General features: G+C 50.0%; 6 protein-coding genes across 6 annotated transcripts; 5 read left to right on the top strand and 1 right to left on the bottom strand.

Moving 5' to 3' along the window:
* Positions 1–714: 714 nt before the first annotated feature.
* Positions 715–1,904, top strand: Aspvir_001406 (KH domain-containing protein; the record flags this gene model as incomplete). The annotated part of the gene is made up of 2 exons (XM_043266528.1): positions 715–1,102; positions 1,210–1,904. 2 exons carry the CDS (start codon positions 715–717, stop codon positions 1,902–1,904), a joined length of 1,083 nt encoding a protein of 360 aa, XP_043122463.1.
* A 1,540-nt stretch (positions 1,905–3,444) lies between these two features.
* Positions 3,445–6,605, bottom strand: Aspvir_001407 (putative LPXTG-motif cell wall anchor domain protein; the record flags this gene model as incomplete). Its single annotated transcript, XM_043266529.1, has 2 exons — positions 3,445–5,295; positions 5,397–6,605. The coding sequence occupies 2 exons, from the start codon at positions 6,603–6,605 to the stop codon at positions 3,445–3,447; spliced, it is 3,060 nt and encodes a 1,019-aa protein (XP_043122464.1).
* A 6,459-nt stretch (positions 6,606–13,064) lies between these two features.
* On the top strand, positions 13,065–15,191 carry dspD (putative protein-tyrosine phosphatase; the record flags this gene model as incomplete). Its single annotated transcript, XM_043266530.1, has 1 exon — positions 13,065–15,191. The coding sequence occupies one exon, from the start codon at positions 13,065–13,067 to the stop codon at positions 15,189–15,191; it is 2,127 nt and encodes a 708-aa protein (XP_043122465.1).
* An 860-nt stretch (positions 15,192–16,051) lies between these two features.
* On the top strand, positions 16,052–17,299 carry Aspvir_001409 (putative S-adenosylmethionine-dependent methyltransferase; the record flags this gene model as incomplete). The annotated part of the gene is made up of 2 exons (XM_043266531.1): positions 16,052–16,110; positions 16,297–17,299. 2 exons carry the CDS (start codon positions 16,052–16,054, stop codon positions 17,297–17,299), a joined length of 1,062 nt encoding a protein of 353 aa, XP_043122466.1.
* A 3,035-nt stretch (positions 17,300–20,334) lies between these two features.
* On the top strand, positions 20,335–21,984 carry Aspvir_001410 (putative C2H2 finger domain protein; the record flags this gene model as incomplete). The annotated part of the gene is made up of 2 exons (XM_043266532.1): positions 20,335–20,939; positions 21,141–21,984. 2 exons carry the CDS (start codon positions 20,335–20,337, stop codon positions 21,982–21,984), a joined length of 1,449 nt encoding a protein of 482 aa, XP_043122467.1.
* A 2,146-nt stretch (positions 21,985–24,130) lies between these two features.
* On the top strand, positions 24,131–24,358 carry Aspvir_001411 (uncharacterized protein; the record flags this gene model as incomplete). The annotated part of the gene is made up of 1 exon (XM_043266533.1): positions 24,131–24,358. One exon carries the CDS (start codon positions 24,131–24,133, stop codon positions 24,356–24,358), a length of 228 nt encoding a protein of 75 aa, XP_043122468.1.
* Between the last annotated feature and the right edge of the window lie 12 nt (positions 24,359–24,370).

The raw sequence follows: 24,370 nt of genomic DNA on the forward strand, positions 1-24,370 counted from the left end.
AAGCCTTCCCGCAGTAAGGTAAGGTAATAATAAAATAATAAACCACGTACCCAAAAGTGCCACTTCTCTCCTCCTCCTCTTCTCCTCCATTATTCTTCTCATCTTCTTTCCTCTCCTCCTCTTCACCTCAACCCCCCCTCCTCCTCCCTCCCTTCAGTAACTTATCCTCTTTCTCCTCTATCTACCGTCTTCTCCCACTCCATCCCTCCATTTCCTTCCTTTCTTCCTCTCCGTCTCCTCTCCTTCTCCTCTTTCTCACCATTCCGTTTCCCTGTCTCTCTTGAGATTTCTTCTCCGCCTCCCCCGCCTACCGAAACCCCTCGGAACAGCTCAACGACTTACACCCTCCTACACCTCTTTGTCCGCCGTTATACCCTCGTCTATTCCGTCCCATCTCTCCCCATCAGCTATCCATCTTTTCTCGACCTTGACCATCCTTCCTAGGTAGGACATCTCCCTTTCATTCATTTATTTCGGTGCTCCATGCACACAAATCGACCTCAAATTTGGTTATCTCTGGGGTCTGTCTATGCCACGCTCTCTGCACCATGAGCTCACCATGATCGTTCTGGAGGGAACCACTGGTCAACCATTTCAGTGTTTTGAACGCATTCTCTGACCAGCAATAGAACGACCCATTCTAGGAGCTTTTTGTCGAAGTTTACACCACACCTGCCAAGACCTATATCAATCACTCATCTCCACTTCTAAACCATGGACTCCACCGAGATGCGCGACGCCCCTCCGGTTGACGAGACGATGGCCGATGCCATGAACGTCGCCGACGAGGGCGACATGGAAGTCACTCCGAAGACCGAAGAGGAATACGCGCAGTCTATGCTCACCCTCCGCGCCATCGTCTCCTCCAAGGAAGCAGGCGTGATTATCGGCAAAGCCGGTAAAAACGTGGCCGATCTCCGTGATGAAACCGGTGTCAAGGCTGGCGTGAGCAAGGTCGTTCCTGGTGTTCATGATCGTGTCTTGACCGTCACGGGGCCTCTGCAAGGTACAGCCCGGGCTTATGCCCTGGTGGCCAAGGGCTTACTTGAAGGAGCCCCGCAAATGGGCATGGGTGGTATTGTGAACAACAATGGAACTCATCGTATGTTTTTCCCTTTCACCATGGAGGAATTCGGACCATCTGCAATGAATATTCTAAGCAGGCGCTTGTGCACCTTTTGAACCCATTTACTAACATATAGTGTTTAGCTGTCCGCCTCCTGATCTCCCACAATCAAATGGGAACCATCATCGGTCGACAAGGTTTGAAGATCAAACACATCCAGGATGCTTCTGGTGTGCGAATGGTCGCCCAGAAGGAAATGCTACCTCAGTCCACCGAACGGATCGTGGAAGTGCAGGGAACCCCAGAGGGTATTGAGAAGGCTGTTTGGGAGATTGGAAAATGCCTCATCGATGACTGGCAGCGGGGAACCGGTACAATCCTTTACAATCCTGCCGTTCGTGCGTCGGTTGGCGGATCTACCTCGATGAACACGAGCAGCGTGGGCAATGGCTACAACAGTCGTCCCTACAACCGCACCGGTAACGGCGCCGATTTCAGCGACAGCCAATCCGCTGGCTACGGCAGACGCTCTAATCCAGATACCTCCAACCGCGGCTATCCCCTTGTCACTGAGGACGGCGAAGAAATTCAAACTCAGAATATCAGCATCCCAGCGGACATGGTCGGTTGCATCATCGGCAGGGGTGGAAGCAAAATCACCGAGATTCGCAGAAGCTCTGGAGCTCGCATTTCCATCGCTAAAGCGCCTCACGATGAGACCGGAGAACGCATGTTCACGATCATGGGCAGCGCTCAGGCTAATGAGAAGGCTTTGTACTTGTTGTACGAAAACCTCGAAGCCGAGAAGACTCGCCGTAGCCAGTTGCCTCAGGAATAAACGCCCCTATATGGTTTTAATGGCTCGACACGCAATCGCCTGTTCCGTCATAGGTGTCCCGCCTTATTCAGAGGAGCAGGCATTTTTTTTTCTTCAATGTCTTGCTTTCATTTTCGTGTCTCTTTTTGTTCAACTCGTCGATTTCATTATTTCACATCCTATCCAGCTGCCTTAATTACAGGCAAGCCACAGAGTTGGTGCGGTGGAGCGCACGTACCTATCAATTACCATGGACCTCACGACCTTCCACCGGTCGCCTCATGCTGAATGACTTTCGAGCTCAGAAAAACGAATGACACTATCTACTGATACTCAGTATCTACGTCTCCTCCCAGCTTCCTCTCTTTGGACATCTTCGTTACCAAATTCTCCTCTGGCTCCTCCTTTACCGCTCACGTCTCCTCTGAAAAGTTGCTCGCTGCAATATCGTTGTCCTCTAGCTCCCTATTCTCAAGATCGGATCTGAATATTGTTCCCTAATGTTTTACACTTAACCCGCGATGTATCATGCCCATTTACATGGCTTTTCTCCGGTGCAACTGCTCTCTATGCTTCATACTATAAGCACATATCATGCGGGCTTCTTCTCCTGTTTCCCATCTCACCCTGGTGTCTCATCTTTGACAAGACCATCCAACATGTGTGTCCGCATGAGCTCATCGTGTTAGCCGTGGATCAAGAGAAGAATAATGATTTTTACGAGGCTAATTCATCTCAAATAAAATGGATTGCAGTGAGCAAAATGAGTGTATATGGGTGGCTGACGCCTGACCAACTGATTGAACCGTAGTTTCCACCCTTGGGACATAATAATCTCTACAGTAATCATCACTGTTCCGTTGTAGACAAACCATGATTTCGGACTACATAGAGATGTATTCAACTTGAAATCAAATTTGGCGTTTGCATTTACAATCGTTCATCATGCAATTGTTGGCTTGGAAACAGTTACAACAGAAAGTCAACTTTATACATGAACTTGGAGATAAACAGTCCAAAAAATGAACGCGAATAAAAGGAGTCTATGCTGTATGCACCTGAATGTGCGGATGCAAATCAAAAATGGATGGGTGGCCGCTCTTCCGACCCAGAGCATCAAGTAGAGATATGTATAGGTAGAAAGTGGAATGAGTTAGAAGGAAAGGGACTGTAGACCAGACCATGTACTGTGCTGAGCACGAAACATCGAATGGGATATGGATGTCGTCAATGCATGCAGGAATGTATGTATCGGGGCAAGTCGGAAATTGAAATTGAGCGCGGATCGTAAGGATATGCTTCTGTGCGAAAGGAATTTATGATGCGCCGCAAATGAGCCCGTATTGCTGTGATTGTTTAATGAGGGCAAGAAACGCCTGGGCAATCGCATAAGCCGAATGGTAAACAAGGAAGGAGAAAAAGCGCCGGCTGAAGGATATCCAAAACCCAGGTATGAATCGCTGCGTTAGATGAAAAAAAGCCGTAAATGAAACCGACGGACTCCTAGTGGTTTTAAAGACGAAAAAGTACAATGGACGAACAACAAGAACGAGCCGATTGATCAGTCGATGCTCACGTCTAAAGGGTCTTCATATGCGGCCGTCGGTCGCTGCCTGAGGCCAAATGTTCGTACTCCCATGCTATTTGCTCGTACTCGGTTCTGCTGGATGGGTGTATAGCTGGCTGCCTGCTTGCTCGATGGCGCGATAATTCTTGTCTGATACAGACCTTGTTGAGTGGACAAGCCATCACTCTGGCCGTCTGGAACCGAACCATCACCTGCGGCTGAAGGAACACCGGAGGCACCATATCTGCGAGAACCAGCAAGGATGTTCAAGCGGGATGTGGTTGGCGTATAGGTCGCCGGAATTGCAAGGCTTCTGCGTAGAGGAATGCTGGACTGCGCGGCGGTCGGGGTGCGCGGTTGCTGTAGCTGTGTACGCGTAGATTGATACGACAGTCTGGAACCTTGAGATCGCTGAGGATCTGAGACTGGTTGGGAGGCGGTATAACCATGCGCGACTCGCTGCCGCGGTGAGAGGCGCTGTGCCGCTGCTGAATTGTCAATGTCAGTCATGGCTCTTGACATCGAACGACTATGTGGACTTGGCTGGTCGGCGTCTTCGTCCTCGGGCTGTAGCCTCTTGCTACGCAGTGAAGTTGAGAGACGACTAAGTCGGCTTTTAGGAGCAGATGCGCTGGGCGATGAGGGACTATTGCCATCCGGGAGAGCAGAGTGGTCTTTTCTGCTGCTGCTGTTGCCGTTCGTATTGGCCAGGCTTGCCCGACGCGCCTCCAGACGACTAGATACATGAGTTGTGCTCTTTCGTCGGCCTGGGACCTCAGGTTCCAAGGTCATACTGCGTCGAAGGGAACGATTGAGCGTTGATGACTCCTCGTTCGCGCTGGTCGGTAACTGGGTTATAGTGTCATCGTCGCCGGCGGGCATTTGCTGTTTGGAAAGCTGGTCGTCTGACAAAGCGAGACACAGCTCTGTCAAGCTGCGGCAGACGCTGTCGGCTTTTCGCCTAGACTGTCGGTCGGAGGAGCTGTAGCCATTGACAACCGAGACTCCACCAGAGGGAGCTTTATTAGTGCCTAATAGGCTTGAGAGAGCCAGCGCATCTGTGACTGCGGCCTCGAGCGATTTATACACCTCGTTGTTCAAAACATCTCTCGCTTTGAGTAGAGCCGATTGCAAAAGCGGGTGCACCGGATTAGTGGCCGTGGCAGCCTCTGTTTCCCCCATTGAGGGGCTTATCTTATGGTTGTGGTTTGGAGAAGAGGATACGGTCGTTACTGTAGTGGTTGCAGTTCGTGGTCGCTCTCCGGAGACTGTCGATATCGCAGCTTGAGACGACGGCGGCAGCTTTCCCGTCAATTCCAGCTTCTTGATTCGCGACTTGAGATCTTCCAGCTCATCCCAGACTGTAGACGGAGCAGTCGTTGACAAGGTCGACTCGGTGCCATCTTGCCGGGATCGATCAGGCTCGGGTCGCGGCCGTTCTGTGACATCGGAGCCCGACGGCTGTCGACTGCTTCGAAGGCTGGCAAGAGCAGAATGGCGGTAAACTCGAGGATCTTGTAGCGAACCCCTTCTTTCTATGTGGAGTTCTGGGGAGTATGGTGATGTATCTGGGCTTGCCTGACCAAGCCTACTTCTCGATATGCCAAGAGTGGACCGCGAACTTGAGCCTATTGCAGAATGTCGGGAGCGGGGATGGTCATCAAGGGGATGAGCGGAGGCCGAGTAGGAGTAAGGAAGGGCGCTGTAAGGGTTTGATGGGGAATTGTTGAGGGAGTGCAAGGGGGTGTCGTAAGTGCTCAACCGTAGTTGATCAGGGGAAGGCGTCTGTTCATTCAATCGAGAATTGGGTGAACGAAGGTGGCCATTGGACAACCCAAGCCGCGACTATATTGTATTCAACTGCTGTCAGCAAAAGACCGCGTGAGGAAATTTGGCAAGGATTACAGAAGGGTCGTGATTGCTGTCGAAAACAGATTGTCACTCACCCGTCTAAGTTCTGAGCGCCCCAAGGAGTCGCGCCGCTTTGAGTCTGATCGGGCAATATTCAAGAAGATGTCCTCATTCTTGGATTTTGGATCTTCTGCGAGTGGTGTTCTAGCGCCATCCTCTTGATCGGTCTGATCTATGCTTTGGATTGCGCGATCGCGATCGCTTGCCTGTGGGCTCCCCTGGACGTAAGTCGCTGTTGACACCGGCATCCTCCTCTTCACATCTGCCTGGCTTTGTTGCTGAGAGTGTGACAAGGACTGTTTACGACGACGCTTCGATGCATTGAAACTCAAGGCGTTGTCGATCGAGTCGGCGTCGAATGGCAGAGCAAAATCGCTAGACTTCTCCGAGATTGACAACGGGGACGGCAAATGTGACGGAGAAGCAGGTGCGGTTGAATTGCGGACACGGGAGGTACTGAAGGTTGGCACTGACCGCCGAGATCTGTCGTACAAGAAAGCGCGCTGGGGGTTCCGAGTCGGATCAGTGTCTGAGGGGGTTTCACTGGGAAAGCTAGCTTGGGTCGTCAGGGCCCGCTTGTGCAAGGGAAGCTGATACTCGAAGCTAAATCGACTCTGCGGTAAACGAGGTGATGAAGCAGAAGATGGGTAGGGATGCGATGATGATGATGATGATGAGCTCGAGTTTGCTGGTGCCTTTGTTGTTGGTGTTGCGGTTGTGATTGTTGTTGCTGGTGCTGGTGCTGATGGGGAGGCGCTGGTACTGGTGGATATTAGCGTGGCTGCCCTGCCCGTGTCACGGGAGGCGGCCGCAAACATGACGGTCTGACGGCCCAAAACTTTAGTTCTGGCGTTACTCTGGTCGACGTGATGAGACTTGTGGCTCGAGCCTTGATTATGTTGACGATCATCTAGGTGGTAGCTTGTTGTCTGTCGGCGTTTCTGGGGGTCCTCGCTCTGTGTTGGACCCGCCGATGTCCCTATCAGGCTCAACCTGGGCGAGACAGAAGAGGTGGTGGGAGAGAAAGAAGAAGGAATCGAGTCAGCTGCCAATGGAGGATTCGCAATCGAACGGCGAGCCAGAATGGAATGCCGGTCTCTCTGGGGTGCATGAATGGTACGTTTCAGAACCACAGCGGAATCTGTCTGTCGGCGACGAAGTCGAATATAAGGGCTTGGGAGATCGTCTGGAGGAGATCGTGGGATGACGGTGGACACGGGGGAAAAAGTTACGTCTTTGGACATCTGCAATGTAGGTCAGGCATCGACAGGATGCACAATTGCATGTTCGAATCGAATTGGTGGGGAGACTGGCAGGTGATAATGGAATCATGGGAGAGATCTGGATTTGAACGCTTGGATCTCTGGAAACAAGCAGGGAAGCGAGTCTCGCAGAAAGAAAACAAAAAAAAAATACATCATAGTATCTACGGAGTACCACTCTAATCAACTAGCTCTACTAATAGCAGTAATCTCCATAACGATGGTGACTGATCTCATTAGACAGGCAAAAAAAGAACGCTAATCGGCCACCAGGAACAGAAGCTGATGGTGGCTGGGATAATCTGGAGCTGAGTGGAGCACCTTCAGACGGGCATACAGATGCCGGAGAATAAATGTTGACCAAATAATGTGTCCATTTCCGTATCTGAGATAATAAGGAATGACATTTGGTTGCAAGACTCGAGAAGATGGAGTCCGGCCAGCAGAATGCCTCAAGTCCTCCGGCGGGAAATATAGAGACGCTGTGCTGATGGATAGATATCCTAACACAGGAAACCGTGACAATTTCAACACAGTCAGTGTTTGAAAAGAAGTGGATAAGAAAAAGCCGTTGAAACTATGACACAAAACCCTAAGAGCCGAGCAATTTTTCCTCTTCTTTCTCTGAGACTGTCTCCCTCTTTTACATAAAATGGATATAGTTTCTGGAGCAACAACAAACAAGTGAAGCCGCTGAACCATGGTTTATGCAGTCTCCATGTCCTTGGTCCAAACTTTTGAAATAGTATTGAGAAATATTCTAAGTCCAATTTGACAGTGTGTCCCCAGAGTTTCATCTGAGGCCGATATGAAATGCTTCCGTGAATTAGCAAACCAACAATTCAACTGTAGTTGGCATCTGCGTCGACCTGGACTGCCACGTAGTCCTGCAGACCCCTTCCTCGATTTTCCGAAGAGCATATTGTAGTCATTTGAATGAGGCGAGCTTGATAATAGTCTATGTTGACCGCCGCGGATACACAAAACCAAGTTCGCATCGCTTACCTTCCGAGACAAGTCCCCTTACTTCCCTTTACACGTCTGCTGCAGTGTGTCATCATCGATTGGCAGAGTATTTCCTTGCGGGGAGAGATAGATCATGTCTCTAAACTCGATATTATTGGGAAATTGAGAAAGAGAAGGCCAAGCTCCTGTCTGGAGTGACAATTGGGGTTAAGGTTCCTTTAGAGATTACCTCCTGATTATGGTTGGAGATGATGCGGTCACACTGAGGCCCAGTTCGGTCTGAAAAGAGACGAGACATGGAGCACGTGTGGCTAGTCGAGGTGGCATGTATGTGTATATGCATTGAATCTGTCCTCGTCAAACAGGGCTGGGTATGCTGTTGGTACCTCCTATCACTTAGTAAAAATTTAAAAGTATGGAGGATCTGATCACTAAGAAACTGAACGAAGATAGCATTAGCATTCTTATTTTAGTGGAGTCCTTGAGTAGCTTACCTGAGAAACACAGTAACATATGGGGTGAATTTGTGATGGTCTTCACAGTTCTTGTGCATCAGAAAGATTCTCCTCGTCCTCGGAGATCATATCTGAACCAAGTCCAAACGTTCACAGGTAAAGAACCGGTTCGGATCGTAACCTCCTGGGATGTTCGAACTCAGGGGGTCGTATGATGCAACCTTGATCTAGCAGTAGGTCAATTCGGAGCACCGGCTTATGAATCATTACAAAGACAGATTCTACGTCCCAGGAAGAACTGCTCATGCCTCCATGCTTCTGCCGAACCTGAAAAATTCAGAATCCTGGTCATGTTTGAAACAAGTACAACTTGAGACACATCAACCATCAAATGGTTCAATAATGGGGCCTTTAATGAGATCAGTTATCACATGCATCAATATCACGGGGCGATGAAGGCCCCAGAATAGGCGACTGGGTAGAACCTCATCACTATGCCAACGACAGTGAGCTTATAAAAACCTGGGGCCATTTTGGCTGGGCAAGCTCATATCGTTTGGTAAGGGCAAAATTCGGTAGCAGTTGTGCACCATGGGATCCGTGATTTGATCCAATTTATCCGAGCGATGACTCCTACCGAATTCCGAATCAGGAGCAATGATACTAGAGCGATGCTTTACGGAGCCAAAGAGCTGCATGCCGTCTGAAGTATATTGGCCTGGTGTGAGGCATCACGGAAGACTGAAATCTGAAACGTATTCTGGATCCTCATATGTCACTACTGGGCACTAAAAGTGACAGAGCTCTCAGGCTGAAGCTTTGACCAATGGCTCCGATGCTTGAGGAGCCGTTAAATGCTAGCTACCTCTCTAGTCTGAGACATAGATGATCAGTTAATGACGCAGTTTTATGGAGCCGCTAGACTTGGGTTGTGATAATCAATTAACGAGCCGAAGCAGCGCACCCAACTTCTCCGTAGTTTCATTAAGCATTTGACGTTGGATGGTGCAGATCAAAGTCAACATGGACAATCAAAGCCATACTGTCCTTAAGTCATATCGATTGCTGCAAAAAGGCGCAAATATGACTGCAACAAGATTCCATCAAACACGACTCTGGGATTCGAGTAATAATAGGGCGCAATAAGGCTAACCCCACAGTATCCCTGCTTGATTGATGTTTGAAGTCGAACCAGAGGTCCAAGTTTTTGGAATAATAAAAATGGCGGTTCACTTTAATGATCATGAGGTTGTTCAATATCAACAGTGTTTCAGAGTGACTGGATAGCCACGTGGAAAAGATGACGGCTTACTTCCCACCTTGGTAGGAACTGGAAGATGAAACTGTGCACAGGACACTTGGATGAATGGAGTCCGACAATCACAACCTGGAGTCAGTAGTTGCTTCGTACTCCAAGTGGAGAAGAAGCAGCGCTTATCATTTATAGTGAAGCAAAAGACCCATTGAGACTGGAGATACCTCGGAATCTCCGTCACCCATGAAGGTGTTGCCACAGAATTCAAAGAGGATCGAATGTCATCTCTTCGTCGATCAAGATGATCAGGTTTATCGGTTCAGGAGAATGATGGCCTGGAGACGGGCATGTTGCTGTCCGTTATCAAATGAGCAAGCAACAACGACACGTGACTGGCTCTGAGTCCTAAGAGTTGGAACTAAGCGGCTTAGCATCTCTTCTGGTGTGTTTCAGAATATGCCTCCAAGGCTCCAACTCCAAGAGTCCCAGTTAGCGCGCTCTATTATTGATAAGGTCGACTAGTTTGCCTCTGGCCTGTTTCAGAATTCAATCCCACAGAATACGAATTTCCTCATCTTTGGCCTTTCTCCTCTGAATAACCTGACAGGTCAGCGGGAAGATCTCGTTTTCGCGATGATCAAACAAGCAACTACTCTGTAGATAGAGGCGGAACATGCAACTAAGCATTCCAGTCAGGATCCAGAACGCAGCCTCCAAGTTTCCATGTTGTTTTCGTTGCGTGGTCTGAGGGTCGAATTACAAATTGTTAGCCTAGTTTTCCATCCTTGGCGAGTTGGTCAGGAGTACTCCATATCGCCTTACTGATTCTCCTCCCAACGCCTTTCAGGGGGCGCGTCTAGGACGATCTCGATGAGATCCTATGGTAGGATGGCCATTTCTTGTGTTTCACGTTTATTCAGAATCAGCTTAATCGAGGCACCTAGAATAATTGTCCAGGCACCGGTTACAGAGCCTCGCTCCGAATTACCAGATGCCTAACTAGGTAGTACCTGACTTTGCGCAATGTAGGCAAGACGATAGAAAGATTTAGAGTGTTCATTTATATTTACCGTTTTATTGCATGCCAATATGTTTTCAGCTTTAATTTTGCATCTCCTGCGTCAATTCAGAACCAGCTCGATTCAAGCCCTGAATAGAAGCAAACAGCCGCAGAAACCAGGTAACCGTGCACAATTAAAGCGGGTCAGATGGGCAGTAGATTTGGAATTCATCAAGTGTGGCTTTCTGATAAATACTCATTGATCTGTGATTTCTGTTCGGAGAATTGTTTTATCATCTTCAGGAATCGTTCTGTGCTTCTTCTGGAAAAAAGATATTTCTGCTTATTGCACGCCCGTACCTTCTTCGGAGTTTCCTTGACCATTGGCCGGAAAAGGGGAGTATTGGTTGCGTGCTTACTGGGGATGAGTTTGGAGCCCATGGAATATCAAGGTACTCGCTACTCCGTACAACCCGTGTGCAAATGAAAATCCTGTCCGGATCTAGTACGACTGTGGCATAGACCCATGTTGAGCCGTGATACCCCAATTCAAACGGAGAGCAGGGACTTTGAGCGTTTTGAGGACAACAACACGAGGATATCCACATAGCATTTGATTTGTGTTTTTGTTCGATAATTGACTTTGTCAACTTCTGTTTGCTACCAGCGCAGCCCTTTGTTCTGAATATTTGTCATGGCCGTTTTATCGATCTGTCTATTGATTTTGACATCTGCCTCGCCGTCGACCTTTCCCGATCTCGTCTTTTTACTTCCTTTGTCAGTCTGGCCTTTCCAAATCTTTCGCCCCAGTAGCGTCGATTGTGGAGCCCATTTGTGTATTAGTGCTGGACCTGCACCAGACCCTTCTTGATTGAGAAGAAACTTCAAACAAGAGGGAGAACCGAAGGGGCAGCCCCGAGAACCTACCTACCTTAGGTTTTCGATTTTTCGAAGAGAAACCCAAAACAAGGGAAACCATCGATTCAGGGCTACAACGGGTATAGGTTCCATTCACCGGATTAGTGTGGTCTGGGATTCTTGTTTACATAGTCAGATCCTCGAAATGTTGCATCAGAATTATGCTTACCCACCAGCCCCGGTTTCAGTAACATCTTCAGCTAGACATCACCTGAATGACCAAGGAGACGAGCAATACAGATGTAAACCGACTCATCCTCAGTTCCGTTGTACAATCTACATCAGACATAGGACAAGCCGACTAGCTGATACGCTCGTGTTGGCAGGATCTAGTACCTAGGTACCTAGGTAGTATCTGATTTGCGAGTTCTTTGGCGCCCATGCTGCACATACCAGCCTCCCATCTCAAGCTGGGCGGCTAAATTTAGAGCTGCAGGCGCTAAATGTCCCGCGGTACTGCAATCTGATTGGCTTCCCACTTCGGGCTTACTGGGGTCAATCTGTGTCTGCTCCACAGCTGGAAGTATTTTGATAGGCTGTCCATTAGAACGCAACCCGCCATCCTGCCGGGGCTGTTTCCAATCACTTTTGTCTCCTTCCCGTTGGCTCAAACCGCTTGCTCTGGCGTTGTTTTATTCTTAGCGATCTCTCTCCGTTTTATTAGTACCTATGAAGGTATGGATTTTTATTATTATTTTTTATTTTTTACGGCCTCTCTCCAGTTTATGATGGGTTTTCTGTGACTACTGATGTAACAAGTCGTTCCTCCTCCTCTGCCCACACTTATCGCGGGTCATTGTTGGAGGGACCTCTTTCGTTTCCCTTTCGTTCTCATCTCTTCCCTTCTCCTCTTCTCTTCTCTTCTCTCCTTCCCCCTCCCTCCGTCTCCCCTCCTCAGTTGTCTTTCTCCCCTCCTTCTTGATAGGATCCTTTCCTACATACTCGACTCGCCCTCGATCTCTCCATCCGGGTTGTGGGCAGTCGGTCTTGTCGCCATTCCCTACCTTCCTTCTCCTTGAGTTCAGACCTGGGATAGTACTTTCGATACCCTATTCATTTCGTCATTCCCCGGAGGAACGACTGCCCATAGAAGACACCGGGCGGCAATTCTCTCCCCAGTCCTTTGCCAAAGCTGAACCGATCATAATCATCTTTATTACTATATTCTCTTGCAGTAATCCTTGAAAACGGAGCAAACTGCTTTATCCTTTATCCCTATTCTTCTCTGACGAGCTCCGTTGTTGTGGCTACTTTGTCCGGCTTCCTTCCTGTCTCACAATACAATCCTTTACCCGCTCGGCATTGGCATATTTCAAAGAGGAAACGGTTCTCTTGTGGCATTCCTTGGTATGTTCAACATTGTCTCAAGAGTCAGTCCATCCACCCACTGGCTGCTCTCTGTCTACCTACCTCGCTTTCTCAGTCTCTCTTTCAAAGCATTTGTTCCTTTGCTCGCCTCTTTGACTCTTCGCTTACTCGTCCCTCATGAAGTCAATGGCTTCTTGAACCCTCTTTCTCATTCTTCAATAGCTTTGTTGTTGTCGTTCGTTCTATACTTCAGTCTGATCGTCGGCCTGGTCTCACTCCTTGCAGCCGCGTTTGCTTCATTCTTCCACTTTGGGATACTTATGTTTTGGTAAAGCGAACGGAAGTTGGGAAACATGGACGCTGATCGCTCTTCGTCGAAAAGGTCGTTTGCGCAGGTAGCAAGTGCGACACTTCTTTCCTTTCAACTGTCTGCATGCAATCAGTATACATCAGTTTTTGCACCAGCACCTCGCGAGAGCTGCGATCCTGAGAGGGTGTCCCCTTTCAAGCGCAGATCCACTTCAAGGCCTTGGTCCATCATGCCTGTGCAAACCAGCCCACCGTCACTTCCGGACTCGTTCCCGTCCTTGATGTCGGTATTCGGTGGAATCTCGCCCAAATTCGCCCAGGGGGAGGAGCATAGCGCAGCGCTCAAACCTCTCAGAGTTCCTCCACATGTTACCGTCAATACATCTCGGCGTCCACTTCCCTTTCGGCACCGGGCGAGTATCTCGTCTGTGACTTCGGGATCCGCGGATTCGTCTCCTACTACTACTATCTCGACGTTCGACTCTCCATTGGCCGCAGACACCACACCCAGCTCTTCACCCGAATCTCCGTCGGCAATGCCGTTGGCGTTTCCCAAATTCGTGCCACCCTCGCGCAATATTGAACACCAATCGCTCTCGGGAGAGCAAAGTACCATGTCGAAACCCTCGCCGGATGTACTAAGCCGAGCGCGTCCAGATTCTCCAGGTCGGCGGGCGCGCAATCTCAAGAACCTTTCCTTGAGAATGCCTCCGCCGTCGCAATCGTCGCGACCAGCGATCGCAACAGCCTCGGTAGTTGAGACAGCCTCCCAGCGCAATCTTTCCGCCCCACCCTCCCCCGCGCATATCCCTCCCAAAAGCAGCCGACGAAAGCCTGCAAACCTCACTATCCAAACTCCTGGGTTTGACCGATCCTTCTCCAGCAATGTTATGGAAATGGTCCCACCAACACCTGGTGGCCTCCATTCATTGAGACACACTGAGTCTTCGCCTTCTCTGACCTCAGTATTCTCGCCGTCTTTTGGTCCCAAGGGGGGCATGCAATTGCCGCGACCAGTGACGCACCATGGGAGCCGACGTCCGTCAGGAGCTTCAGAACATAATCTTTCGCCCCTTCAGTCGGCCGTCGAAGAGGGCTCACCTGCGGGTGGAGTCCTGCATGAACTTGAGGAAGAAGAGGACCATCTGGACTCGAGAGAATCGACCCGGCGAAACGAGCGCGGCTATCCGAATGGGCCTGTGCAAATATACGATTCCGGAGTCTATCTTTATTTGGAGCCGACAATGCAGGAGGCTGCTCAATTCGATGTTGTTGTGAACGTTGCGAAGGAAGTCGCAAACCCGTTCGCTAATGCACGCGTGGATAATGGAACGGTGATGAGCGCTTGGCGAAGTGCCTCAGCCGGCGCCAAACGATCATTGAGTGCGGAGCCGCCGACTGCGGTCTCGGAAGTTTCTTTCAAGTCTGCCTTGGAGTATCCTCCAGCTGAGACTGAGTCGCCGGTCACGCCCTGCAGTGACTCTTCCGGGCCGGAATATATCCACGTAGGCTGGGACCACAATTCCGAGATTTTGGACGACTTATACCCACTGTGCGAGTTGATCGATTCCCGTGTTTCTGAAGGCAAGAAGGTCCTCGTTCACTGTCAACTGGGCGCTAGTCGATCCGCCTCTCTAGTGATTGCCTACGGCCTTTACAAAAACCGGCACCTGGACTTTAATTCCATGTACGAGATCGTGAAGGGACGGAGTCGTTGGGTTGGGCCCAACATGAGTCTCATCTATCAATTGACCGATTTTCGCTCAAGGCTGCAGGAGGGTGGTGCGTCCAAGCCTGCGCCCAAGGAATGGTTTGTGCAGGGACCCCGAAGAGGCTCCGAGCCCCAACCTTCGAGGTCTTCAAGGACAACAGAGGCGAGTTTCACGCCTCCAGGCGATAGTAGCTCCAACGCAGGCTACTCTAGGCTCGCAACCCCAGCCAGCCGGTCACAGACATCCTCGAGTACTCTCTCTGTGCCCTCGACAGAGCGATCCACGCCCCCGTCAATCAGCGGCTGGAGGATTCCCAAGTCTCTGTCTCACAAGCGAAGCTTGTCTCCTCGTCCTTTGCCCCTTCGCCAGCGATTCGAAACGGTACAGACGGCTGCAAAGCATGATGGGACGCACTCTCTGGCACCGGCAGATGCCTTTGAAAGAGACACTGTCGAGGATCCGCTGGGTTTGTTTTCCCCACGGACGAGCCAATTCCTCGCGCCGTCTCTTGCTCCTCCCTTCCCAGATGGGCTGGAAGATCGCCTTCCTGGCGGCCCTCGTTTTCGGACAGAGACAGCAGACCCTCGGTCTCCCCCTCCTGGGAACGAGCGACTCATAATGAGGAATATTGATGAATTTTTATAAAAGCTGCCTTAATGGTTTTTCAAAGACAGCCTGTCTCTGCCGTGATGCTTTGGCGTTACGCCGGAGAAATGATTCCATGACTTGATTCTTTTCATCCTTCATTCTTTGAGCATTAGTTACTTTCGCTCCTCCGTCTCTTTCCGCATCTTCTTCGTCCCTCAACTGGGCCACATTCTTTCTCTCCTTGATCTTCATTTCGATTTCATTTATTGCCATTCCCTTCCACTTTCATTTGATCTTCGACTATTTACCCTTATGTTCTCTATACTTTGATGACTCGATGACCAAAGCAGGCTTTGATGTCGTGATTTGCATTCTTATTCCCAACCTTTATCAGCATTTTTTCCTCGACCAGTAAGTGACTGGTCGACTGGAGGCCTTACAGTTGCATTGATTCAGCATCGACTCGATCTCGCATGCTTTTTTTGGTCGAACGGCGTTCGGGGGTGTTTCAAAAAGAACAAAGTGTGGCATTGCTTGCCTAATAACCTGTAATATTACTGGTGTTCTGTGACTGTGAGTTAGCCATTGCTTCGATATTCGAGAAGCGTCTGGCGTGGTGCTCATCTTTGCACCCTGTTGGTGTGATTGCATTTCAAACAACGGCGAACGCGGAATACCCATTGAACAGTATCCTTGAAACAAATCCATTGAATGGTTGTTGAAATCCTTACTGAAGTAGATCCCCGACTCTTCTTGTAACTGTTAGTAGATTTGTCCACTGTAGAGGTCATATCCACAGCGGGCCGAAAACCCCGAGCACTGATTTGGCGCTTCACGTCATCCGGTGATTTCAATCCGTATCAACTTTTCATCGTCGCAGCTATAGCATTGCACAGCGAACTCGCGCGCGCGGAATCATGGCAGACGAGAATCATCCGACGCACCTGTCTCCCAGCGAACTGGGCACGAAGAATTAGTAGGTACCTGCTTGAATCCACCCTTTCAGCAGATTTTCCCAGCCTACCCCCCTCCATCCGCATGTCAACAAGGGGAAAAAAAAGGGAAAAAAAGGGGGACAGCTCCACGAACAAGATGCATCCACGCAAAACCTCATTTCTATTGATTCAGATTCACTCGCCTTGCTAATTAATGCTCAATGCAGCTGGGAAACCTACTACGCCCGAACCCTCACCCACCTCTCGAGTAAACACCAGCCAAACGCACGACCAACCCCCACCGCCGATGCAGATGTCGACTCCTCCGAATCCGAGTCGGAATCTGTTGATGACGATGACGACCCAGGCACATCCTGGTTCTCGGAGCATAACGCCCCCGAGAAAGTGCTCCGCTTCCTGACGGACGAAAGCTTCCCGCTCGCGCCGTGCAATACCCTCCCCGCAACATCTACATCCAAAAAGCCGCTAAGCGATGAGGAGAGGCGCAGGCAGCCCAGCATCCTGGACCTGGGGACGGGGAACGGGAGCATGCTTGCGCTGCTGAGGAAGAGGGGCGGGTTCCGGGGGTCGATGGTCGGGGTGGATTATTCGGCGCGGAGTGTGGAGTTGGCGAGGGAGTTGCAGCGGTTGAAGATTCATTCGGCTTATTTGAGTGGGAGTGAGGGCGGCTCTGAAGGGGAGGAAGAAGAAGAAGAAGGGGAAGAGGAAGAGGATGTGGTTGTTTCGAATGGGGCGGAGACTGCGCAGGCGATTCCGGTCCCCGAGGAGGATAAGGATACGGCGATTCGGTTTGAGGAGTGGGATATTTTGAATTCAGAGGGGGAGTTGGACAAGGAGGGTCGGCTGGACTGGTTCCCGTATGCTCAGGGCGGGTTTGATATCGTGCTTGATAAGGGGACGTTTGATGCGGTTTCGTTGTCGGAGGAGGTGGTGGTTGAGGGGAAGACGGAGGGGAAGGTGATCCAGCGCCGTGTGTGCGAGCGGTATCCTGGTATTGCGCGCAGGCTAGTGCGCAAGGGCGGGTTCCTGGTCGTGACAAGTTGCAATTGGACTGAGGAGGAGTTGGTTCGCTGGTTCACGGGCGAGGAGGCCAAGGGTCCTGGCTCTGATCGGTTGGAGGTCTGGGGGCGTGTGGAATATCCCAAGTTTAGATTTGGAGGGCAGGAGGGCCAGGGTGTTTGCACCGTGTGTTTCCAGAGGGTGGACTAGATAGATCTTTGGATATATATATTCATCATACAAAACATCATTCGTAACACTCTAGTAAAAGTGGATCTTGATAATGCGGTATGTATGAGTTATGACTTCTGAGCCCTTTTCAGTACGGCCACATCACACCCTATCTTCCTATTCTCCGGTGTCTCGCCCTCTCTCAGGGGCATCAACCTCTGCAGACCTCTTTGCCTGCCGCTGTTGCCGAATTTAGACCCCATTCATGGATCCGTTCAATTGCAAAACCATTCTTCACTACATCTCGAAGAAAGCAACAATTGCTCGTCCTAAGTGGAACCCAGCAACCACCCAGACCTGGTCCGCGCGATATTCTCATGCTGAGATCGCATCCAGTAGCAGTCCGCGGCGGTACTGCCGGTGAAGTCACCCTTATACCGAGAGCAAAAGAGTCGTCGAAAACGCCCCAACCATGCGGTTGAACAGAAACATCGGTCGTACTGGTCTCGGGGATGACGGACGGTCTGTCACAGTGACCCCTCCGCGACAACTATAGCTGCACTCCAGAGGAAGTGGGTAAACAGCTTTCTCACTTCCTCAACCTGATTCACTTTGCCTTCTTGCGATAAAGCCGCAATCTCTTTGCTCCGCTTTTCACACTGGCTGGGGTACAAAGAAATCGCGATTTCGAGGTTTCCATAGCGCGAGGACGAGCAGAGCAGGTGTCTCCTGAGTGGCCGTCAAACGAGGGCACGTCGCCAGGAATAAATGGGGGAGGTATGCATTCAAGAGATTCTCGGATAGTTCTTCGCATTCCAGATCGACACCACCTTGGAAATCGAGCGCTGGTGCGGAAGGTGAAGATGATGGATGATGGAGGGGCGCTGACGGGGGAGGGGAAGAACCTGAGAATTTTCTTAGAGCTGTGAGAAGTCAATAAAACTGTTTATAAGTAGTTATCTGATTTGTTAGAGGAGCAAATGGGTTCGGTTTTGTTGATGGATTTGAAGCATTTCTCTGCTCCTGGACCAAAAGCGGTAACTGAATGTTGTGCATTGTTTAGTTTGATGGGCGCAGAGTCGGCTTCATATCATAGTACCTCTCCCTCTCGAGGGTCCAGTAGCATGAGAAGTTCCTGGCGATCATGATAAAGGCTTGCTGGTAGAGCCAACGTAACAAAGGCATGTTGAGCTAGGTAAGCAACGTGTGTTTGTGGTAACTTGTAAACCAGGGTCAGGTGTCTCAATGGGTAATGATACCGGCATGTAACAGTGAGAGAACAGAGATACCTTGCTTGTTTCCCTATCTGGGATGGGGCGAACACGGGGATACTGTAAGGCATGGATGACATCATTTGTCTCTTCCAAAAGCCCTAGACCGGTCGATGGGAGAGCACTGCCAGCGAACCAGAGCACAATTATACGGCATCAGTGACCAAAATTACAGTATGCCCATACGTGGACTGAGCAGTGGGGTCAACGTCCCATACAATCGATAGGATGAGGCAATTCCGATACGGGGCAATGGGCGGTGCTGGTGGGGCACCTCTTAAGAAAGACTCCGTAACTGAGTAAGTTACCTGATTTATTACGCCTAATGATGTGATCTTCTACTAAAATGGCCGTGCGGATGACAGGGCAGCTGATCTCTGGAGTCTTGCCCAGTTCAGTATTCAAGTTCAGATCATATTTTTTAATATTTTTTTTTCCCTGTCTGCTGGAGTTCCGTCCGAGTCAGTATTCCATCTAAATATTGGATTTGATCTAGTCTAATGCTCAAAATTATTCTGGTAAGATATCGTAAGCAGGTTCTCCCCCAGGATGATGAGTGATATCGGATTCCAGATGCTGAGTGGATCCTATTATGATCATATCACTGCCAACTACTTACAACCTAAGTTATCTACAGCCATTTTTCCTTTGTCCTTGTAACTAAGGTAGCTGCTTGTATCTACTCCGCCGCTGGCCCTTTCAGCCCCCCTTTAGTCAGGAACCTGTGCGATATCAAATCAAGTCGATCGGAACTCTTTTCTTCAGCCAGGGGAGTTCACCACTCTCTTTTTTTTTTTCCCATTCTCAAGATTCAAATCATTTTCGTGCAATATCCAAGCATCAGTCATCTTTCTCTTTACTTACTTACCCTCTGATCAATTGCATTCCCTCTATTCAGCTAATATTTACTGCCCTGTGTCCAGAACCCCCGCATCGCCTCGACTAGCGAATTTCCGCTGGAGCCAAAAATTCCCCCTCCCCCCCGCAGAAAAAAGAAACTGACACTCTTTAAAGCACGTACAGTACGGGGCACATAGGAACTATTTGTACTATTATTTTTATTATTATTAGCATGAGCATTATTATTATTTAACATTCTTCATTATTACTAGAAAGCTGTTTACCGTACGGTTCATGTTTGGTCTTGACTCTATATCGCTCATTGATTATTATTAGTACCTTATTAGTATTATTACCTAGTGGATTACTTAGTTGCAGCGCCAGGTGGATTACTTCCTGACTTACATATCCAAAGGTACCTGGACCTCCTCTTGCTGTCCACCAAATACCAAGTACCTACCTACCTACAACTACTACTGCTGCTGCTTCTCTCCTTCAGCTTCTCCTCTTTCTTTCTATCTTTCTTTTCCTTCTTTCCCCTTCTCTTCCTCCTACATTTCCTCTCCTCTCCTCTTCTCCCTACATATCGTATCCTCTCGTCCTCTGGTCTCTCCAATCTCTGCCATTCTCTCTACTTTCCAATTGCTCATCTCGTCATTTGACTTCCAGTCCATACCTTATTACTCATTCAGTCTCCCCAGTGAACAATTTCAGGTGACTTTCCTCCTCTTATAACCGGCCCAACCACACCACCCTCTCACCACTTTTTTTGGTACCATCACGACCAAACCTTAAACACACAGAAAAAAAAAAGAGTTGCCTTACCTACTGCCTTGTGTCCACGGGGCTCTCAGCGATTGAAAGTTCGAGAGTCTACGTATACAGCATGGCTTCATTCAAGGTATTCCACCTTATTTTTTTACTTCTTCATCTCTTCTTCTCTCTACAGATCAGTCATGAACCATGAATGACCACGTTAAGATGACCGCGCTAACTGATGTGCCTGCTCCCTATTCGAAGGAATTATCCCTGTCCCGACCACTACCTCAATCCACTCCTCGTCAGCATGCCCACTCCATATCCCTTGGAGCGGTCAATCATAACCACCGTGTCACTCGTCGGAAGAGTGTCACCACCGTTGCTGCTGCGAATGCCGCCGCCGCCGCGGTCGCCGCATCCATGAAGGACGCCAATGGGGAACCGATAGGTGTGCCGATGCCTTCTCACCGTCGAGGCAGCACCAGGAGGGGCCTGGAATCCACTTCGGTCGGAGCTCTCTCCGGCTTCGGCCACTACCTCTCTCGGAGCATGAATAGCCCCAGCCAAGAACCCGCGGTCGCTCGCAAACCCTCGCCCAATCATCCCAACAACGGCGCTTCTTCCGTCGCCGCAGCTGGGGGCGAGGAGAGTAGTTCGGATAACAAGCCCGCCAACACCAAGAGTCGAAACCGTCGGGCCAGCGAAGGATCGCACTTGGTCAAAGGCGAAGGAAAGCGCGCCTTGGCGGAGCTACGCTGCGATCGCTGCGGGAAAGGGTATAAGCATGGCAGCTGCTTGTCGAAGCATATGTGTGTATACTCCCCCCCAATGCCATCCTGCAGTCTGGATCGAATCGGAGCAATGCGCCATGTCGGCTCTGTTGCAAGGTCGCCCTCGTGGTCATTCAGCTCCCCGCGTCTCCCCCAAATCCCTGCTCATTTCCCCCCTTGAGCTTTCTCACCCCTCATGGCGATCCCAGTCGGTTGACGTTTGTGGTTGAAAATCTTTAGGTGGGAACATAACCCGGCATGGGCCATTACGTCGAAGCTACTGATCTCCAAGCATCAGCAAGTCCAGCTGCTGGAGGCCGCGAGCGTCCTAGTTAACATGAACCAGAACGGTCCTTCGGAAGGCGCGGAAGCCGAGTCGGAGCTGTCATCTGCATCGCCAGACACCTCGTCGGAGCTTCGCGACGGCACCAGCTCGGCAGAAACTACCCCTCCTCCTATGGATGAGGACGACGAGGACGAAGATGACATGGAGATGTCGGGCATGCCCGTGTTCCCGAACAAACGGTTCAGTGTGGGCAACGTATCGGCTCAATTTTCACACTCCTACCAGTCTGTTCCCTCGAGCTCCTTCAACGGTGATGCTCCCCTGCATTCGCCTGCCTTTTCTCACTTCCGGCACTCGAGCATCGACACTCGCCCCTCCACGGCCGAAGCCAAGTTGCATGAAGACGATGAAGCGGATTTGGCCGCTGCCATTGGCCTCTGCAATTTCGGAACGCCGCGCACTGGACCGGTGCCGATGTCCCCTGGCATTCCCCCGGTGCCCCCGCTCCCGTCTCGGTACCTCGATCAAAGCAATGGTGCTCGCAGTATTAGTCAAAGCCTGGACCCCGCGGCTACTGCCAATGTCAATTCGTCTCTCACCGAGTCCGCCCCGAACATCTTCCTTTCTGTATCATATAACCCATCACTTTCCTACAAGGTCTCCGACGAGCGGGAAGTGAAAATGGGTGATGCGGATCGCGTGCAAAGACAGAACCGCAATGCCGATGTTGACTTCAGCAACCGTCCTGCTCATGCAGATGACGATGACGATGGCGTCTTTGGTCGCATGGAGGAGTAGGCGGTTTGCCGGTACCGTGTCCCGCACATTTCCCTTTACTCTTCCTCCTATCTCATCTGCCCTGTCCTTAAGGGTAGATGACACAGCTGTGCCTCAGTTTGTGGTATTTACGATGATGTATGAGCATTGCTTTTGCCCCAGCCATTTGTCCGTGGTTTCTGCGTTTTTTTGGACTTAGCATCCCCGTTCGCGTCTAGGATAATTATCAGGAACTGTATACTCGAGGCTTGCACCTCGATACTACCTGACTACCTGGGCTTCTGAGATGCATGATGGATATCACTGGTCTATTCAGCTGCGTCGCATGGGGCTCCTCCTATTGGCCTAACCTCATATTTTTTTATATCCTTCCCTCATTATACCTTTTCATTGTTCTTGTCTTGGTACAAACCATCTCCTGTATCATTGGTCTCCTCAGGATGCCCATCGCCGGCATGTTTTCTTTTCCATATACAACAGGACATACCTCATTTGCTGATGTCTACGACTATCCGCTTTTCCTTGTTCTATGTACACAAACCCCCGGTCGAGTGATTTGTCAATTCGACAATATTATACCTTATCAAGCATTCATGTAACAGCTGTAGAAGTGATTAAGATGGGGGTTGTAGTGAAGTAGCATTGATGTGTTGAGAAGTCGTGCCAGCAATCCACGAATTGGAATGACTACATGAGTCAACAGAGAACAAACTCCACGTGAGTCCCGAAACCAGATAACACCAACCATGCAAGTACAAAAAACAATAAAACAGGCCCAGTATCCACGCAATGCAATCATCTAGCCCAAGTCATAATATCATAAGTCGTCAACCTTGTTTCGAAGATAGCCTCAGTCAACCCATACACCTTGGCACCTTTCTCCTTCTCCATCAAAAGATAGTGTCTGCGTTACCCTTGCCTCCTTGTCGGCAGTGGCCAATTTCAGCATAAACGTCCGTTTTTATGCGGAGAACAAGTCCACGGCGGGCGAGCAAAGGGAATTTGGAAGAGTATGGTGTCACGTATAACAGTAGGGCTAATATAAATGGCCAGTTATTAGCATCTCTTTGTCAAGCTACGTCCGCAAAGGTAAATAAGCATCATACTTACCTAGACTCAAGGTCACTCTCGAAGACGAAATCTGTGCTAGAGAAGAAAATCTGGTCGGCACCTGCAGAGGAGACGTTGTTTTCGTGAAGACGGGCTTCCATGTGTGGGTGGAGAGGAAAGTCTCGCTGGTTGCATGGGACAAAGACGGGATGAGCTCCAGGTAGGCTCCAACTAGAGTCCGAGAGTCAGGCGGACGGAAATGTCTGTCGCCATTTGTATGTTGTAGTAATCGGCTTTGCGCGACAACGGTGATGATGAGAATCCGAGAGTCACTGATGAAGGTTGAAATTCAGTGTGTGTTGTAGAGAAGGAAGGCATGTGGCTCAGAGAAAGGCAATTTTGTTCCTCTGGTCATGAGCTTCGCGATGTGCGAGTAGAGAAGGACGTCCATCGGGTTTGTAAAGCAGACGGTTGTGGTCTGTGCAAGATAGCTCGTTTGGTTGTTCGAATTGATCTTCCAGACTGAGGAGAGTTGCTAATGAAGAGTCCGTTGCGTTTGAGGGTGTGGTTGCAGTGGTCAATCTTGCACATTGAATCGATATTGCCTGTGGCTTGACTCTGAAGGTCTGAGGTCTGATATCTTGTGCAATGAGATTGATTGCGTCTGTTTCTGCGAGGGTAGGCCCGACATGACCACTGGTGTGTAGCTTCGAGTGGATGATGTGACAGAAAAAAGCTTGAGCAGGAGCACTCATGCGGAGAGGAGAGACATTGAGAGAGAAAAATGAAAACGATATGTATCAGCCTGGGTGCTCGCATGGACTGCTTGTACCGAAATGTTTTGTCAAGGTGTAAAACGTGGTTCGTCGGGCTCAGTCTCGGACCTTCAACAAGACGAGCAGTTTCTTCTCAAAGACAGAAGAATGAATAAGGACTCACCCCCGGAGGGCGAAAAGTCCTACCACCCGCATCAGAAAAATGAATCGCAAGGCAAGATCTGGGAAACTCACTTGACAACCACGTTTTACGTGCCGTACCGTCACTCACTCCCGAACTCCACCGCCAGACGCACGAACCTGACACCACGTCTCTCCTTAAAACTATCCCAACCCGCAAGATGTCGTGGCGACCCAAGAGCGGCCGGGCCAGCATTCCCAAAAAGCAACCAGGCTGCGAGACCGAAGGAACAAGACCGGGAGGTCCAATCCGAGGACTGGCCCAATCAACCGACCTTGCCTTCTCCGGCTCCTGGCGAGGAAGTCGCCGGAAGAATGACTGGCCTAAGAAGAAGGAGGAGGGATACGGAGGCACACATCTTGGTCCCAGTCGACAACTGCGAAGTTAGACAGACGCAGTA

Source organism: Aspergillus viridinutans (assembly GCF_018404265.1).
Source record: "Aspergillus viridinutans IFM 47045 DNA, scaffold_1, whole genome shotgun sequence".
NCBI classification, from domain to species: Eukaryota; Fungi; Ascomycota; class Eurotiomycetes; order Eurotiales; family Aspergillaceae; genus Aspergillus; species Aspergillus viridinutans.